Here is a 20,802-nt window from a genome sequence, read left to right as displayed (position 1 = left end):
GATCAGATAATTCTCAATAAATGTTGCATTTTTAAATTTATGAGCTAGAATTGTGTGCTATGACCACCAGGTATTGAACCCACTCCTCAACTACATAGTAGCTCTTTATAAGACAGTGGTGTGATAGATTGGGCTAGTGGTCTATATTCACTGAGGTTATAACGTCCAATATTTTTGGCATTTGATATAAAATAACTTCCTATTTCATTTGGTAATTTATATATAACTCTGGCTTCACAAATAGTTATATATTCCTGTCTGATTTAGACTGCTGTAGTAATATCATAATTATTCAGATTTTTCTTATTTATGTTAATTACATGTGTCCCTTTATTTGCTCTCTGTGTTTTAAATATTTCCTTCACTTTGCTGTTTCATCTAAAAGCAATGAGCAAAACAGAAAAAATTCAAATCAGATAATTTTATTACTTAATGCTTCTTAATAAATGTTTTTAGAGGATGAAGTTGTTAACCGCTAGTGGTGTGACATTTTGGACTACAGTTATACATTAATTATTAGTACAGGGTTATGTTTGCCAGGCCAGTTTTACTTTAAGTTTTATTGACAGCATTTATTCTACTTAACTTGCTTCAGCTGTGACATTTTTTTATTACAACAAATAATGCGGTGCAATTAGTGCTTTCTGTACATTTAGAAAACTGATTCTCAAACATAAGTTATGGAATTGTTGAGTGTTTGTTGACCACTTTTTGCTTAACTCTGAGCCTTCTAATAAAGCTCGCCAAGATAACTGAGCTCTCCACTTGCATCTGTTATTGAAAGGTAATTTTTAGAAAGTAAATCTTGACTCAAATATAAAATGAACATGTGTCAAAGATTTTATTTCATGTATTAATTAATAAGCAAACCAGCAACATAATAAAACCATCTTAGTTTTAAAACAAAAAAGGACAGACACATTTTATCGGTATAGGCAACCATGAATGCTGAAATTAATTTTTGAATAGACACCAAACTGGTCAATATCCTCAGGGCAATAAAGTGTAACTTTTAAAAATCCTCTCTTCCACCAGGTGGAAATCAATTACAGAACAAACTTTGTCTCTCTATGGACATTAATTACTTGTATTACCATTAGTTTTCTAAACTTAATTGTAAAATAACATAATCAAATACAGCAAGAGGCACAGACCCCTACAGAACTGGTATTCCCAAAGTATCTCTCAGACAACGCCCAGCACTCCATTAAAAGGACACTCAGTAATAATCTTGTCCATTTGAAAATCATTCACCTATCTTCCGACTTTCCTTTCTTTCTAATTCTAACATCATCGCCCCTTTCTTCTCTCCTTGTTGTACACTGTATTCTTCCCTTAAATGCTACTTTCTCATGGGAAATAATTTACAACCCCAAGGTTTTGAAGTATGCATTTGGAAGTCTAGGTTTTCCTGGGGATTTCTAATATTTGGATGGTAAGAAATGTAGAAAACTGGGAAGACATGAGCTGTGGATGCCCACAAGGTTGGTTCAGATTGCAAATTCCAAACGTAACAGTTTGAACCTACAAGTCAGAGAAGGTCCCAGTCATTACATTAAAATGCCATATTGCCTAGTTTGATGGTATCACCCTACGTATTTATAGCATGGTATTGTTAGAGAGCACTTGTCCATGTATTTTCTCCTTTGATGTTCACTACAATTCTGTGAAATAGCCCGGTGTTCATTTTTGATCCTCTTACTCGCAGAGAGTAAACCAAGGCATAGCAAAGGTCAGTGAATTACTTAAGGTTGCATACTGAAAAGTGACAGAGTTAGGATTTGTACATTCATTAGGCTTTCTGAACATTCCTAGTCCATATCCAGTTCACATGCCACTATACATCCTTGCATTCAATTCAGTGGGCATTTATTGAATAATAGGTATGTTCCTAGAATAACATCCTGTGTCCCTGATTTCTTTTCCCAGTTTATATAGAAAGAAGAAATCTTAGGGATGAACTATTAAAGTTGTATTTTATTTATATTTGTTAGTGTTTGTTTTGTTTTCTGAGAGAAAAGCCAACTAACTACTTAGATATGATAATTGATAAGTGGCTGAATAGGAAGACAACTGCAATTTCTCCACATCTTATACCTTGCACATAAAAAATGAGCAATTACGTTTACTTTCCCAATCACTCTTTCATAAGGCAACAACTGGCAGTTTATCCTACTGAGATGAATTGATAGAATGCAGTAGTCCCCCATTACTCAACAGGGGGTACTTTCCAAGACCCCCAGTGGAAGCCTGAAACCCCAGATAATGCCAAGCCCCATATAAACCATGTTTTTCCCTATACACACATCCTTGTGATAAAGTTTAATTCATAAATTGGGCACAGCAAGAGATTAAAAACAAAACAAAGCCAATAATAAAATAGAACAATTATAACAATATACTGTAAAGAAAAGTTATGTGAGTGTGGTCCCTCTCTGAAAATATCTTACTGTACTGTACTGACCCTCCTTGTGATAATGTGAGGTGATGAAATGCCTATGTGGTGACATGCAGTGAGGAAGTGAGGTGAATAATGTAGCCTTGTGACATAGCGCTAGGCAACTGTTGACCTGATGATACATCAGGAGGAGGATTATCCCCTTTAGACTGCAGTTGGCTGTGAAGCCATGGAAAGCAAAACCACGGATTAGTAGGGACTACTGTGCATACCTTACTTACTAGCAGTATCAGCTTTTTTTATTTCGACTTGTTTCTTAGCTTTACTTTGAATGGTTTATGGTTTCTAGGAAGAAGGAAATCTGAAATATACATTTGGAAATTGTTACTCTTTAGTTTCAATGAAACGTAGGGGTGGGAAAATGCCTTTCAATTGTATATAATCCTTTATAATACTTGCCTGCAAAACGTCTATTGCTGTCTGTATTTTGCAATGGAAAATAGCCACAGAGAATGTTTTTTCTCCTTAGTATTCTAAACTTTCCATCCTAGTGGAAAGATGTGATGTGATTCATCCAATTTATTTTTTATATTAAAGTACAGTAAAGCCTGCCACCTTTTTTGGAAATGCAACATAAGGATAGAGATAAACTTCCTATCAGTTTAGCAGGTTCTGTTTGGAGGAAGTGTATAAAATTGAGACTGAATATAATATTTGGTTTGATTTTCTGTTCAGAATTTTCCCATAGTAAGGAGAATATCTTTCTACATATATCAGTAGGCAGTAATAATTACTTCTTAGTTTCTAAAGCCAGATACTATACCTGAATTTTCTAACACCCATTGCTGAACTTACTCCCAAAATGCATGGTAATGTATACTTTGTATTACTGAAAATGAATAAGGAAAAGTTACAATGTTGTCTACCAGCTGTGTACATTAATATTACAATAATTAGTTTTTCACCTTGCCTGTCTTCTCTTTAGCTGCACTGCCTGCTTAAGTGAACAATTTAACATGCTCTTTATCTTAAGGATTTGTAATATACTTAAGATCTGAAAGTACAGAATTCTATAACAAACTGAAATAATTCTTCTTTTTTTCCTCCAGGTTCAGCTCAACTAATATTTAATGTAACCAAATCTGTAGAATATACAATTTGCAATAAGACTATTATCATCCCATGCTTTGTTAATAATGTGGAGGCAAAGAACATTAATGAAATGTATGTAAAGTGGAAACTTAAAGGAAAAGACATTTTTACCTTTGATGGATATAAACAGTTGTCCACTACCAGCAATGAATTTCCAAGTGCAGAAATCTCACCGGCAGAATTACTAAAGGGCATTGCCTCTTTGAAGATGGATAAGAGTAATGCCGTTGTAGGAAACTACACTTGTGAAGTAACAGAATTAAGCAGAGAAGGCGAAACCATCATAGAACTAAAATACCGTATTGGTAAGACTTCCATATAAAGCTTCCCTTTTATTTGTCATGTGTCAACCTTACCCTATTATGGGGCAAAATGGGTCCAGGAACTCCTTTGAAACTAAAAGCAGATTCAATAAATGTTGATGTAGTGTTTAGCATCTATAAGATTATGATTTTTATCTAATTTGCTCTACTATTTTGCACAGTAAAACTCATTTCTTGTTTGTTAATTTGTGTCTTGTGTAATTCTCACGCTTTTGTTCTGAGGACTTGTCTGTTGGGGTGAGCTGTTCTGAGGTCCCCAGTCATTAGAAGTACTTTCTTTCATATAGTAATTTTCCAGACTGTTTCCAATTATTTAGCCTTTGTTTTTTTAATCTTAACTTTGGCCAAGTGTTGACAAGTCCCAGCCATGCTCCTCTGGAAAGTGTAGGTTAGGTGATCAGGTTATCCTGGGGATTCCTTGAAGTTTCCTGGGTTTAGCCCTGCCTTAGCATTCTTTTTTCCTTGTCCAAAATGTGGGACAGCCAGGGATCTGATTTATTTTGAAGTCAGCCTTGGTTATAGCACTGATTCTTCCCTTTCTTCACAAACTAGTTGGTGAGTTTTCTGAAAAGCTGCTGAAGTCAAGTCTGCTTTCTTAAGAATTCATTGCTGTGCCTAATTTCTTCATCCACATTCCTGTGCATTCTGAATGTATATTTTGAAGGCTCTGTTTTGAATTACCAGACATCTCAGGATTAGATTGTACTTTGAGAACCACTGCTTTAGGTGGGATCACAAAAGTTCAGTTGGTTCAACTGTTTTCCTTCTGTTCTTCTACATTTACTGCTTTAAAATATCTGCTACCAGACTGGGAACAGGGTCTTTAGTCTGATGGAATATTTTGACATTGTTTAACATTAGGAATCAGGACATCTGAGTTGTATCCTGTATTCTGCAACTTAACTATTTGCCTATATGACCCTGGGAAGTTACTTCACTGAGTCTCATGTTACCTCATCTGTGAAATGGGGATGAAAATAGATCCTTGCTTTGATGTATTCTACAGTCTGATGAGCATCAGAAGAGATCCTTTGTGTACAAGTTCTTTGTGAACCCAAGTGCTTTGTAAATGTTAGTGTGTTCCTGGGATGTTTATTTTATGAAGTAGGTATCATGTTGAAGCTGGCCTGGGGTGTTGTGAGAGGGATTTCTGTGCAATGAGGAATGGGCAGGAGATAACTTAGAGCAGCCTAGCAGAATTTGGATGGCTTTTCTGCTTGGGAATCTCTTACATTTATAACTTTTATTAATTTGATATTAATTTGGACTAAGGAGCTTTTTTAAATGTATCCCTTTCAGTGGGGGTATAATTGTTCAATCATATGCATTGTGAGTGAATGGAATTAGATAATCTAATATCTAGTGGAAACTTTTCTGAGGGAATGTGCAGTTTTATGGGAATGAAAAAACAAGACGTGGAGGAGCAGTAATTCTGGAGTGGAGTGTATATACATCACTGAGAGGTGAACTGGTCAACTCAAGATACGAGACTTCAAAGGCCAGAAGAAAGACTGAAGATGGATGGGAAAGGAATACCAATATCTGAAATGAAGACAGAGCTTATAATTGTTTGTGTGATTGTTTTGTCTTTCCTGGTTTTCAAAGTACCTTCTAAAAATATGAGCTGTGCTTACTTTTTGACCCATTAAGATGAGTAGGTATTATTTTATTGTAGAGAAACTAGAAAATTCTACCAGAGGTCTCAGACATTTGGCTTTACACACATTTTTATTGTTTTTTGAAATGAACATAGATTCATAGGAAGTTGCACAGATAGAACAAACAGGTGCTGTGTACACTTTGCCCATTTTCCCCCAATGGGCACATCTTATGTAACTGTAGGAAACAGCAAAACGAGCAAGTTCACAATTGGTACAATGGGTGTATATTTCTTAGTCATTGTGTCACATGTGTATATTTATGTAACTATCACCACAATCAGGATGTAGAACTATTCTATGAACACAAAGATCTCCTTCATGCAATACCTTTATAGTCATACTGCCTACCGTTCCTAACCTGGCAAGCTCTAGATTGTTCTTCATAGCTATAATCTTGTCATTTCAACAGTGTTATGTAAATGGAAACATACAGAATGTAACCTTCTGAGATTGGCTTTTTTCATTTAGCACAATGCCCTTGAGATCTATCCAAGTTGTGTGCATCAGTAATTCATTTTCTCCCTCTCTCTCTCTTTTCTTTCTGTGTAGTATTCCATGGTATGGGTGTATCACAGCCTGTTTAACCATTCACCTGCTGTAGTACATCTTGTTTCCAGTTTTTGGCCATTACAAACAAAGCTGCTGTGAACAGTTGTGTAGAGATTTCTATGTGCACATGGTTTTTATTTCTTTGGATAAATGCTCTGAAGTACAGTTACTAGGTTGTATGTAAGCATATGCTTAGTTTTTAAAGAAATTGCCAAACTGTTTTACATAGCAGTTATTCTGTTTTACATTCCCATCAGCAATATATGAGTGACCTAGTTTCCCCACATCCTTGCCAGCATCTAGTGGTGTCACTATTTTGAACCCATTTTTTACTAAAAAAAGAAAACCTCTTCTGTACAGAAAGGTTAATTGGGGTAGAACTTCTACTGTGGAATATATGTTTATTGTGATAATGATACTTACCCATCATGTGGACCTTGGGGATTTAGGCGATAGAAACCATTTTTACTGTGTTACGGTTTTTTGCAAATATAGGCATAAGTGAGGAATAGAAATTGCTTAATAGAGAATTCTACTTGGTAGAGTGCTGAGTAATGGTGGCCATTCTCTATGCCCTTTTTTAGAGCACTAGGACTGAATATGTGGAAATACTATCTATGAGATATAGTTTTACATTCCTCTGGTTTCTATATGTATAGTTTAGTACCATGGATGGAGCATAAGACTTGAATTTAGAAAATTTTTTCTATACTTCACCATTTTCTAGTTTAAGAAAACTTAGATAACAAACAACCTGTCTGGTCTTCAGTTTTTTATCTATAAAATGAAGATACCATCCATATGACAGGATTGTTTGAGATGTAAATAAGTTAACAACCATCTTACTTAAAAAAATAAAATATTTATTGAGTACTTACTATGTGTGAGGCACTGTGTTAGTCACTGTGGATTGATGACTGAGGTGTGACTGACCCCTGCTTTCAAGGAAGTGATAACAGTAGTATAAATTAGAACAGTAAAATAACCCAACGTTTATTTGAGCACATGCCAGGTATTTTGTATGGTGTGTCCTGTGATCTTCCATTTTACACATGAAGAAGCAAGACAGATTTAGGATACTTGCTCAAGGTCAAAGTCATACCAGGATTTTAACCTAACATCTGTCATCTTCAAAAACCCAGTATTTTTACAACCATACATTATAGTTTCTGTGAAAAACCTTGTAAACAACCAAATGTTAAATGTAAATAAATACTAGTTATAAAATTTGTTATTAATACTTATATCTATGTTTACATTATTAACAATATAAAAATTTGCAAACTTAAAATTTTACGTTTCTTCAAAGAAGCTATTAGGGTTTTGTTTAGAAAGGTCAGCTCAAGTTCAGCAGAGTTGCCATTTCCATCATTATCAGCATGATATACCTTATGTTCATAATGCTGCATGAAGGCATTGCAAGATCCTTGTATTAGTTTTCTAATGCTATGTAACAAATCACTGAAAATGTAGTGGCTTAAAACAACCCATTTATTAGCTCACAGTTTTGTAGGGCACAGTTCTGGTCATGCTGTGACTAGGGTCTTCACTCAGTGTCTTTCAAGGCTAAAATCAAAGTATTGACCAGGCTGCTGTTCTCATATGAGCTTTGGGGTCCTGTGCCAAGCTCTCGTGATTGTGACAAAACTCCTTGTGATTGTAGGACTGAGGTCCCTGTTTCTTTGCTGGATATCTTCCAGGGGCTTCTTTCTACTCCTGGAAGTTGCCCCCATTCCTTACCACACAGCCTCTTCCATATTTAAAGCCAGGAAATTTCTCTTATTGAATCTTTCTCACATATTAACTTTCTTTTGCCAGGAAGAGCCCAAACTCTTTTAAGGGCACCCTTGATGAGGTCAGCACCTCTCTCCAAGGACAGTTTCCCTTTCTTAAACTCAACTGGTTGGGGACCTTAATTATCTCAGCAAAATCCCTTTTGCCATATGACACAACATAATCATGGGAATGAAATCTGTCATATTCAGAGTCTCATCTGTCCTTCAAGGGGAGGGAATATACAGAAGGCTGATTGCAGGGACATGGATTTGGAGAGCCACCTTAGATTTCTGGATTTGATTAAGTGATTTGAAACTATAACCTCACCAAATTGACACATCAGAAAAGCTATCACAATCCTTAAACAAGAAAGTAAAAAAACTTGGCTTGAATTTTAATGCTGTAAATTTTGTTGCCATTTTCTTTTGGGAAAGCTGGCTCTCTCTGTTTGTGAAGCTTACCATGTGTATATTTGAAGGAGAGGCACACCTAATTGATTGGAGTAATCTTCACTTTTGGGGGGTTATCCCATTTTGTACACAGCAATAAGAGAAGTAGTATTGGGTTCTTATAACACTTAGGCTTGGCCAAAAAATTTAAACACTCATCCATAGGTCAAGGCCTTCTTAATATCACTTCTTTGCTTTTCCACTAATAACTCAATCCTCCTGGGAGCCACTCTACCTTACCAGAAACTGGGGGAGAGTAATGGGCAGAGTTGTCAGTCATAGTTTGAATGGAGTAAAAGTATGGATTTTGGATTGTCTTTCTTAATCCTGAGGTGGAAAAAGAGCTGATATTGTTCTTGGTCTCTTCTAAGTTTAATTCATTTTCTTAGTGCCATGAAATTTAGAACTGAAAGGAACTTTAGTGAAATATACCGTCTGCTTCTCCCCTTGGAGAGTGAAGAGTTAAAGTCATGTGACAGTACTACCATAGCAAATCAACACCATAATGGGCATGCAAGTGGTTTTGCATGTAACACTGGTTTTTTTTCCCCTGGCACCTCATATAGTGCTAGCACAGCCAATTCAGTGATCCTCAGACTCTTCCTACCTTAACAAATTGGAGAAAAGTAACACATTCATGCCAGTGAGAGCAGGTGAATTACAGCAGAGTTCTGCAGCAGTGATGTTCAACAGAGAATCATCAACATCCCCACCCTCAACACACACACACACACATGTACCGTGGGGGACATATTAAAATCTTGGGGTGGGAGCTGAGAGGGGAGAGTGTGTGAAGTTGAGTAAAGTGCTTGATGATTCTGATAAGCTCTAGTTAAGAATCACTTAGACAACAATTTTTTGTCCTATAATCCCACCGTCTTTCTGTTACTGAAATATTTTTACACTTCAAATTATTTTTTCATAGAGGCTGAGGGTCATCTAGCAGTCTTCCAGGCTGTGTTGCCATCTAATTCATGAATTACTTCTATCACACCCCAGGTAGATGGTCAGTCAGGTTTTTTACCTAAATTCTTGACCCAAGAGTTAAAGTCATGTGACAGTACTACCATAGCAAATCAACACCATAATGGGCATGCAAGTGGTTTTGCATGAAGCACTGGTTTTTTTTCCCCATGGAACCTCATATAGAAGAATAGAAACTCCTCTACTTCTCAAAGGATCTTGGTCTATTATCAGGCAGTTCCAGTTCTTCTGTAGGTCAAGTTAAAACTTGCAAACCTAAGATCAGTCTCACTCTGATGAGAAGGGCTATAATATTTCTCTCCTAAGTTTAAAATTCTCTAAGTTAGACTGTCCACCCAGTTCTTTCAGCCACTGTTTGTGGTTTCAAGATTCCTATTCTGGTCACCTTCCTTTGAAGCAAGTCCCTGTTATGTTTTTGAATGTGATGAGTAAAACTAAATTCAAGACTGCTGTTGTGGGCCATGCCCTTCCTTCCTGCTGCTAACTGGTGGCTACAGTAACTTTCTGATAAGTCTTCTCTGTAATCTGTTCTCTGCATGGCTGTCAAAGATTTTAAATAAATTCAGATTATTTTTCTTCCTTATTTGAGGCTTTCCAATCCTTTATCATGGCTCTTAAAATAAAAGCCAGACTCTTGTAAAAAGCTGTTAAGACCCAACCTGATCTTGGCCCAGGAACTCTCCCCATCTCATCCGACTATCACTTAATTTGAGCCACAGTAGCCATCACTTGGCTGCTGGAACTTGCTGTTCTTTTGGCTTCTCTTCTTCAGTGTGGAAAAAACATGGCATGTTTCTTCCCCCCAGGGCGCAAATCCAGTTCTTCTCCCGATGGGCTTCTCCTTTGTACCCACAAGAGTCTGTTCTTCAACCCTTCCCCCTCAAGTTCATGGCCCCACCTGCCTTGTTCACTGCTAGACCTCAAGCACCTAGAAGAGTACCCTTCCCATGAAGGGCTTTCCTTAAATGTTTGTGGAATAAGTGAAAATGAGTGGTCAGACCAGGGTCAGACACACCTCTTATTTTTACTAATCAATTTCCATCAGTACAACCTAAGATTGTTTTTGTTGTGTAGGGAAGGAAATCAGTGAAAGCACATTTCGTTGTCAGCTCATCTTGAACATGAGGTCAGATACCAGACCAGATGGGGGTCTGAGAGAAACTCCGGGAGCTGAGGGTGACTCCAGGGATTCTCTTCTGAGTAGCTGGAGAGATAGAGTTGCCGCTTTTGAAATGGGAAAAACCCAGAGAGGAGGTTTGGCTGGGGAGTGGGGAAGGGTGTCAGCACTTAGTTTGGGAAATAAACATTGAAGATAATTAAGATTCTTAATTCACCATGCCTCAGTTTCCTCAGCATTAGGGGAGGGTTACTGACTCCTCATGTAATACTTGTGAAGGTTTGAGGAGTTAATGTACACAACTCAATAATAGAGAAAGTGGGTAGGGAAAAATAACTAAGAATAGTCACTAGATCATAGAGCTTTTTATCTAATGCTTTGGGCATTAGATGTGAAAACCTAAGCATAATTTATAGTAATTTTCCTGGTAGGATTCTGACTGAAATGAAATGCGTTTTCTTTGGTGTAGGAAGATGTTCAGTAATAGTTGGAAATTAAGGTATTGAATCACAGTATCTGAGCACGTCAGTCTCTGAGTGGAGACCTGCAACCATGGGGACATCAAAAACTCCATCTTCTATTCACCCATTAAACTATTTTATGACTTGGAACCTTCAACAACAAACCTGTTAAGTCTCTACTATATATGGGGCAAAATGCTAATACTGAAAAGCTAATATTTCTAAGATAGAAATTAATGTTATATTCTGGGGATTATTGAGAACATGTATCAGTTTTAACATTAGATTAAGGCAAGAAATGGGTGGCCATCATTCCGGAATGAAAGCCGACAGTGTCTGTACATGCTGATGGGGAGAAGCAGAGCAGTGGAGAATCCGAACGCACAGGGTGGGTTTCAGGAGAGTGTCAGCTCTTGCTTTGGGCAGCATTCAGAAATGTTCATCAAACAGCAGATCCTCTTCTATAGGCAAACTTTAAAATGCTTTCAATGCATTTACTTGGCTTCATTGTTAAAGAAGAAATTTTATAGACAAAGTTATGGTCTTATGAGTTGATAAGATACTATTAAACCTGATTTTGAAAAAGTTCTCAAGAAATCTTATTTGATGTCTCAACATCACAATTTTCTTTATATAGAATGTGGCTCTGTTTTCACTCTCTACGTGACATGTGACCCACTTAATGCCTAAAACCCCTCATGTTACTTTACATGTAAACAATGGTTGGAAGCCTAATTATACATGAATATGTCTTCCGTTACAGAATAAGGTCGAGAAAAGGTAGGGCTCACATCTATCTCAGTCTTAGTCACAGTAAGGTAAGGGTACTCTTTTGTACAACCTCATCATTTCATTCCCTGAGTTTGTATTTACAGAAAGACTTCATTGTTGCTTTAAGGTAAACCCTCAGCCATCACACAGTTATTCACCAAAGGAGCCCATGATAATTATTGTAGTTAATATTGACCAAGCCCTTGGTAAGGGCAAGCTTTGTTTCAGCCCTTTTCATATATTAACTTTGGAAGAGTCACAAAAGTCCTGCAAGGTATGTACTGTGTTGTACCAGTGTAACAGTTGAGGACACTAAAGAACAGAGAGGTGTTAAGACTGGCCGGAGTCACGAAGATGGTAAGCTAGGGTTAGTTTTCAAACCTAGGCAGTCTTGCAGCAGAGCCCTGCTCTTACACCTGTGCATCACTGCCTCCTTTCATCAGGCATAGGTTAGGGAAACTGAGGTGGAGAACACTTAAATAACGAGGTTCTCATATCATAAAATTTGTTATATAAGTAAGTTATATGTATAATTGGTTATATGTTTATTTTAAGGCCAGTTTTAATTTTTTAAAATTTTCTATGTCCACAATGAAATGTATTGTTGACCATTCATTGATAGGACTTAAAAGTGCTTATAATAAATACTAATTGTGATTCTTTGTTTTCTTGCCAGTTTCATGGTTTTCTCCAAATGAAAATATCCTCATTGTTATTTTCCCAATTTTGGCTATACTTCTGTCCTGGGGACAGTTTGGTATTGTGAGTAAGTACTTATTTCTATTTTTCATTTATGTTTTAGTGTGAGATTGTTATTTCTGGTAGGCAGTGTATGTGAAATATTTCATGTAACTAAGTTGTATTTGAAAATGTGATAATGTGAAATATAAGGATATACAATCTTAGTATCCTTGAAGTATATATTAACTCCCTATAATTTGCTACAGTTCACTTTTAATTCCTAAGAAGGCTTTTTTTTTTAACTTCTTAAGACTGAATAAGGGGAATTCTAATAAAACTAAGACCTTAAACTCATGTAGATTTTAATGTTTACAGAGCATTATATATACATTATTTTCTTTGGTAAAGAGATGGTCACAGCCTACATAGGTGTTAAGGTAAATGTTATACTTTTGAGCTTTAAGACTACCCTCTCTTTATTTTCCCAGTTTGCACTTCTCTGTGTACATGTGTTCATCCTTGGGAAAGCCTAGTTGGAGCCATGTTTTGTCATCCTTTCTGTGCAGTTTTGCAGACTTTAAGTCATGGGAGAGCTGTGTTGTGTTTTTTTTAATCATGGTTTGCTGTAATAATCATGTGATCGAACCTCTCAGGCAAATCTTGATATGCTGTATCAGATTCAACATGACAATATAGAATTGTGACTGCTAGGTAAAAAGGTAATCTACCTCCTGGCTGGTGTTTATACTGAACCATATTTCCATACCAATTTAGTAAAGAAAACTTACCAAAGTAGTGAAGTTCTGGGGTGACAGCCTAAGTCTTTTAACTTTTAAAACGTTAAGATTTATTATTTGTCTCCCTATAGTACACTGAAGTAATCAGTCATTGAATGCAGTACACATTTATACAAGGCAGGAAGTAAATATTGCTGATTTCATTTATTTATTTCATTCTGCAACCTTTAAAAAAGTGAAAGGTAATAAAGTACTGTAGTGACTAGGCCCATTGTATAGCCTGTGAACTTTACCTTTACTCAGAAGTTTAAGTCATGTATATCTAAAGTGATATGCAAAAATGGAAAGGAGATGACTGATTTTATATTCTAAGGGCTCTTCTCAATGTATGACACTGGAAATGCCTTGTAATTTCAAAGCTGTTCTCAACTCTTGTCTAAAAGGCAAAAAGGGGGAAGAAAGGGCTAATGGTCACAAATGTCAAGACCTTCCACAGCTCTTACTTTCAAAAAACTGTCTAGACTTCTTGTGGGAATTTTCTTGGAATTTCAGTAAACCTTTTATATCAAGAAAAAGACTGGTACAGTGTCAAGACCTATTCAGTCTTCAGTGACGCTAAGGAAAACCTTTTAACCCTATGAGTGCACCCAGGCCTTAAGGCCTACATCATATGATTAAGTAGAGAATAGCCTTTTTTTAAGATCATGAAATTATTTCACAGTTGTATGATTTGTTGCATTTGGGTTGATAGAAGTTTTAGTCATGACATTATCATCAGTGACATTATTTTTAGTGGACTAAGACAGGAGTGAGTCTACCAGTTCACTACCAGCCATACTTTTACAAAATAAGCTTTACAAATTTTTCTCATTTAAAAAATATATGCATATTATTTTAGGATTCCTTATACAATATAGGAAGTTATATAGAGAAGAAACAAAAATCATCTAGTATTCCACAACCTAGAAATAAATAATTGGGGTATTCTAGTGAGTTTCCTGCTTCTCTTTCTGTCTTCTTTTTTTTTAAAATACATTTTTATTATCTTTCTTACAAAAAGAAAACCATAAATGAACTTATATACTTGTACATCCTATTTTCCCCCCGTTCTCAGAAATCCTTTATATCTGCCTGTGCTCTACTTTTATGGATGCAGTATAGTTTACTTAACTCTCATCTTGATGGTTATTAAGGGTATTTCCAAAATTTTTGATACTATGAAAGTAACTGCTAAAGATACGTAAGACTGAAAATAGCAGAGAAATTTTAAGGCTCTTGATGCATACTGCCGAAATGTTTTCCAGAAACATTGTATCAGTTACTGCAGATGACAACACCTGTCTTTCACCTCACAGTCCTGGCATCATCATTATTCTAAAATCTTTGCTTATTTGAAGGGTGAAAAAACATCTTGTTTTAATTTTCGTTTTTGTGTTACTGATGCTGCATGTTCTTTTTGTATTTATCCTACTGGTCTTATCTTAGGGAATGTGCTTAGAAACCTAAAAAAATCTTTTGGTGGCAATTATTTATTTAGGATCATCTTGAACAAGTAAATGTGTTGTGAGGGGGCTGGTTGAGGAGGCACATATATATGCCTGACTAACCCAGAGTCGAGACTCATTCAAAGGTGTTTATGGTGATAGTGTCTACAGGTTTGTGGTACTCTTCTCTGTATGATAGACACTATGCCAAGGACTCCTCATCTGCAGTCACGTTTACTTCTCCCAGGAACTCTGTCAGGGTAGGTACTATTGTAAATGTTATCATTCCTGTTTTATATAAAACAGAGGCACAGATCGGTTAGATGATTTGCCTACATCTCCCAGCTGTTTCCTTGTAGTGCTGGGATTTGAGCCATTGCTGTTTAATAGTACACTGTACTTCCTCCCTGTCTTGACATTATCTTCTTTTTTTTTTTAGGAGAGCAAGGAACAGGCATTTATTTAGTAATAAAGTGAAAGGACAGAGCTCCTGGCTCACCCCAGGAGGGGACAAGAGAGTCCCTGTCTTGACATTATCTTAAGAATTTTTTTTCCCATGATGAGTGAACCTATATCTGGGTATATACACCGAGTAGATGAAACTGTTATTTATAGAGCAGGATATGGACCTGCTTTGTTTATTTATTCAACAACTGTCTATTGACAGGGTGACTAGTGGTAACTAGGCACTGTGCTATAGGATCAAAATGCGGAAATGAAATGCATATTGCCCCTGGCTTTGAGCACACATTTCAGTTGAAGAGACATGTAAGTGTACATGTTTTGTGCCTTCTGTCACATCTTGGAGATAGACATGAATCTAAATCTACTTTTTAAGAGGTACACTTTTTAAGAAGACTCCTGTTTATGGCCTGGGGATTCCAATAAATGGAGAGCCCCTTTGTTTTCCACCCATTGCCTGGTTATGCATTTTTTAGAGTGCAGTATCTAACAGCCCCTAAAATATTAATAATAACTCAAACCCATAACTTTCACTTTCTAGGTTTCTAGTTCTCCTAAACTTTTTCTGACTACTATTTACGGTCTGTGCTTGACCACAGGGGGTTTCTCTCAGTGGTTTTTCTAGCTCTGCTGGAAAAATTTGCTGGTTTTTCATGTCAGACTTTTGGTGGACCAAGATAAAACCTGAACTTTCCTTAGGCTAAATATTCAGTAAAGACAGCAGGTTGTGCCTTTACTTTGAGGAGAAAGAGTTTGTTTATGCCTGAACTGTATCTCAAGATGCTGTTGATCCTACTGAGGAAGAAGCCTGAGTAACAAATTGAGAATTCTAAAATTTTCCTTTTTGTATCTTCTATAAAATAACTAAATAAACTACGATGATAGATTTTATTTGGTCTCCACTTTGTCCTGATAATTTCAGTAGATTTCATCAATCACAGCCGCCATTCTCCCTTATATGTGATTTATTTCAGTCATAGGAGATGAGAAAACCTTAATGGAGTATCTAGTCATAACATTAGCTATTTCTTCAGTTGGCTAGAGGGACATGTCAGTACTTCAACTGCATGAATTTGAAAGATTAAATACTTAAAGGAGCTTTCTTAAACCACAATCAACCCATATCTTTTAATTAACTGGAGAAGATCTTGGGAGTAACACCCTCTATCGTTCACTCCTCCCACTCCCCAAAATAGATCCTCACTCACCCATTAGAATGTAAGGGCATTAAGGCAAGAGTATTGTCTTTTCTGTTCAATGCCAGCATTTAGGGTAGTGGTTGTAACATTATAGGTGCTCAGTTATTGTTGAATAGACTGATCTACTTGTACTTTGATTTGGTTGATATTTCAACTAAGAAAAAGGCCTACTACATTGTCGGTATACACTAAATATTTGTAAAATGAATGTATGAACCAGCCTAGCTCATTTCTGAGACATAGCTGGCTGTATGTAATTATTTTATAGAAGGGTATAAAGGGGGAGATTTTTAGAATGCCTAATTTGTTAAAAAATAATGTGATATTGCCTCCCCCCATATATTGGATATTACTGTGTCAGGTAGCACTAAGTTTTTAAGTTTTTGTTAAAAATGTAAATACTGACCATACCAAATGATGGTGAGACTGTGGAGCAATAGGAACTCTCATACACTGCTGGGGGCAATACAAAATAGTACAGCCACTTTGGAAATCAGTTTGGCAGTTTTTGCAAAACTAAAGGTAACTCTTTCCATATGATCCAACAAGTATGCTCCTCAGTATTTATCCAAATGGAGTTGAAAATTTATGTCCATACAAAAACCTGCAAATGGATGTTTATAGCAACTTTATTCCTAATTGTCAAAACTTGGAAGCAACCAAGATATCTTTCAAAGTAGGCAGATAAACTGTGGTACATCCAGACAATGGAAAATTATTCAGTGCTAAAAAGAAATGAGCTATCAAGACATGAAACAACATGGAGGACCTTGAAGCAACAATTAGTAAGTGAAAGAAAGAAGCCAATTGGAAAAAGTTATATGCTATGTGATTCCAACTATGAGGCATTCTGGAAAAGGCAAAACTCTAGAGGCAATGAAAGATCTGTGGTCACTAGCAGCAGGGAGATGGGGGAGAGATGCATAGACAGATCACAAAGGATTTCTGAGACAAAATACTCTGTAGGACATAATGATGGACAGATGTCATTATACGTTGCTCCAAACTCATAAAACATAAAACACCAAAGTAGCCTTAAGGTAAACCGTGAACTTTGGGTGATTATGATATGTCAATGTAGGTTCATCCTTGGTAAAAAACATACCATTTTGGGTAAGTGATGTTGATAATAGGGAAGTCTATGCATGTGTGGGGTACGGTGTATATGGGTTTACTCGGTACCTCCCTCTCAATGTTTTTATAAACCTAAAACTATGCCAAAAAAAGTAGTCTTAAGAAGTGTAAATACTGTTATTTCTCATATTTTATTTTGATTTCAATACTAATTTCAGTACTGTTAACTAAAGGGAAGCTTAAAGTGTGCAGATTTTTTAAATGACTTATACTGTCTTGCCAAGCAGCCAGAAAATCATACCAAGAAGTTTGACAAATACCTGTTATTAAGAACATATTAAATTATCTTCATCTTAATGCTAAATGTTTGGGAAATGGCTTTAATTTATTTTCTCTGTTACAATTAAAGTTTTGATAGGTTTAATAAATAAGGATAAATCTATTTATCAAAGGATAAGAAAAGATCACCAATAAAGAATCTTTGAGATTATTGGGTTCTATGGCATCTATATTAGATTCCTGACCCTTTAGCTACACTGGAAAACTTGACAACTGGACTAGCAACAGGATAGCTTCACACTTCCTAAGGACCTGCTAAAATATGGTCACTGTGAGCAAAGAAAATAAGTCAAAAGAAATGTTTTTTAAAGGTTTATTAAATGGAACATGGAGGTATTCTTTCATTGCTTATGGTTACTTAAATAGACCTTACTAGTATATTTGTTAGAAATGGCTGCTTAATTTAAAGAAGAGTTGGGATAGCCTTGAAAATAAGTAGTAGTTGACCCAATCAACAGGAACTAAAGGTACCTCCAGTATGAGTGTCGTTAAATGCAAAGGTTTTGAAAAGGCCATTCTGTGGTAAAACATTGTCAATAGGAATATTTTGTGTTGCTTTATTATTATTACTATTGTTGGCATTGTTTTTCTTCTATAGCTCTTCCTAAGCCTGAAGAGGTAGAATTTTATATGAGGTTCAGACTCTTACTTTTGTTAAGAATGGAACGCCTACCTTTTTACATGAACTTCTACTGTACTCTACCTTGAATTCTTGCTGCTTGATCTAAGTAGTCCTTTCATGTATTGAATTAAACCTGAAAGAGTCTCTTAGGAATGTTTGATTGTGAGGACCTTTGAAATGGCTTCTATTTGATAACCCTTTTGCAGAATTTTCAAGCTCTATTTAGATAACAGTATATATGGAATTAAAATGGACAATCTAACACGTGTCTAGAGAAAGTTTCTTTTTCTAACTGTGTCAGTGCCTTTTATGAGCTATCCATGGAGTTTCATCCTAGCCAGTGTTTGAAGCTAGAAAATAGTGAAGCTGTGAAAATCTGTGCCTTGTGAGAAGGTGGGGCCACGACTGAGTCATTGTCACATGAGTTCCAAGACTGGATGGATCAAGTGAAAGCCTGGGGAATTTGCCACATTGTTTCTCACTCTTCTGATTCATGTAGATTCCAGTTACCCAGCTTCAGGACTGATAATTGCCTAGCCTTCCATCTCCCCCTAATGGGTATAAAGTTGGGGTTATAATCTAACGTATGAGGAGGGAGAGATTTTTTAAAAGTCAGGTGCCTATGTTATTATGGTGTATTATACCTTAAACACCTTAACCATAGGTTATAATATAACCCTAGGTCATAATACCTGTAACATTGAATTTAATGTGGTCATTTAGGATTTATTTGTTGGTTTGAGTATATCTAATCTGTTTGTCATTTTAGTGGAAGCAAATTTAAGTGCAGCACTTTAAAAAACTGTGCCCCTCAAGAGAGTTACCCTTGATTAATAGCATGGAGAATATCGTGTGTGTGTGAAGCACAGCAGAATTTCAATCACGCATTCTGTTTCTCTGCTACTCAGTCTGCTGTTAGGTTACTTTTAACAACTTTCTTAGTGAAAAATTGATTTTAATATTAACCAAACAAAATCCAAGTGGTAAATATATAGTAATAAAAGAAGTGATATTTTTAGGCTTATCTATCATACTCTTCTTTCAGAGAAGGTACTAGATACTTGACAGTAGAGCTCGTATCAAAAACGATAACATGTATGATGAGTCTACTGAGTATTTGTAGTTTATTTTTGTGAGATTATTTTAGTTGAACAGTTTAAGCATTTTCCCCCCTCAGGATTTCAAGAGGGTCTGATTGTCCACTGTTCATTCTACTTTTTCAAAATAAAATATTTAGATTTCTAGATGCTATACTAATTTTATATAAGGTGGAACAAAATTCTCTTTTTCTTGATACTACTAATTTGCGAGATACTTCTCCTCAGCATTATATATGTCAGTTGTAAGCCTGAAACAGGTTTGATCCTCAGGGGACATTTGATAATATCTGGAGACATTTTTAATTGACCCTACTAGGGGGCTGTTACTATCATGTAGTGTTTAGAGACCAGGGGTGCTACTAAACATTTTATAATGCACAGAGCATCCTCCCAGCAAACACTTATCTGGCCCAAATCGTTAATAATGCCTTGACTGAGAAAGCCTGATGTATATAACAGCATTCTTTAAAATACAGAGGATTGAAGTGTCACCTATAAATTTATCATCCATATTTACGGCCACAACACTATTTAGCCATTGACTTACTATGAAGAAGATTTGAAGTGACCTGACATGATATGAAGCAGTTGTTCCTTATGGGTTATTCAGTTATATAAGTTATCAGTTTGTCTCTGCACTTTATAAGCTTCACTTCTTGTGATTGAGTTAATGTAATTCTTTGATTTCTTTTTAAGCACTTAAATATAAATCCAGTTACACGAAGGAGAAAACCATTCCTTTATTTGTTGCCGGCCTAGTGCTCACTGCAGTTGTCATTGTTGGAGCCATTCTTTTCATCCCAGGTAAGCTGAGGGGGGCAGGACTGGCGTAGACGAGGGCATTCCTAGGGCTACAGAGAGGTGGTTTCCTAGGGCTGTGGTAATGAATCACCTCAAACTGGCTGACTTAAAACAGTAGAAGAAAGCCCTCTGAGTTCTGAAGGCCGTTAAGTCTGAAACAAAGATGTCATGTGGGCCATATTCCCTCCCAAGGCTCTCAGGGTTCCATAGCCCTTCTGGCTTCTGGCGTTTGCTGGCAATCTTTACAGCCCCTTGGCTTATGGCCACATAACTCCAGTTTCTGCATCCATCATCATTGCCTCCTCCTTGCCTCTGTTTCTTTTCCTCTGTGTCTGTCAAATCTCCTTCTGCCTCTTTCTTACAGAGACACTTGTCATTGGATTTGGGACCCACCTGGATAATCCAGAATAAACTTCTCCTTTCAAAATCCTTAACTTTAATCATATCTTTTGCTATATAATGTAACGCTTACTCTTTTGCCATATATGTTAATATTCACATTCTGGGAATTAGAAGGTGATCTTTAGGGTTAGCATTCCAAGGCAAACTTCACTGGCCAAAACATGGAAGTGGGAATGAATGGGGGAAGCAAGTCTGAAATAGTAGTTGAATTTGGAGGGAGGGAGTGTGAATGGAAAATAAAGGTATGCAGTACATGGAAA

The 20,802-nt window shown here is 36.4% G+C and overlaps 1 protein-coding gene across 4 annotated transcripts in view; it reads left to right on the top strand.

The window, feature by feature from the left end:
- The window catches only part of CD47 (CD47 molecule), a 43,384-nt gene that overhangs the window by 8,671 nt on the left and 13,911 nt on the right, over window positions 1-20,802 (top strand). For all 4 annotated transcript variants that reach the window (XM_036930764.2, XM_057502427.1, XM_057502430.1 and 1 more), the window contains exons 2-4: window positions 3,508-3,855; window positions 12,318-12,407; window positions 20,036-20,143. In XM_036930764.2, the coding sequence (XP_036786659.2) occupies window positions 3,508-3,855; window positions 12,318-12,407; window positions 20,036-20,143 (546 nt within the window). The remainder of the gene's footprint in view (window positions 1-3,507; window positions 3,856-12,317; window positions 12,408-20,035; window positions 20,144-20,802) is intronic.

The sequence above is a fragment of the Manis pentadactyla genome, chromosome 1 (genome assembly GCF_030020395.1).
Source record: "Manis pentadactyla isolate mManPen7 chromosome 1, mManPen7.hap1, whole genome shotgun sequence".
Lineage (NCBI taxonomy): Eukaryota > Metazoa > Chordata > Mammalia > Pholidota > Manidae > Manis > Manis pentadactyla.
Note: the sequence above shows the minus strand (reverse complement) of the source record. Positions and strands in the feature narration are given on the sequence as shown.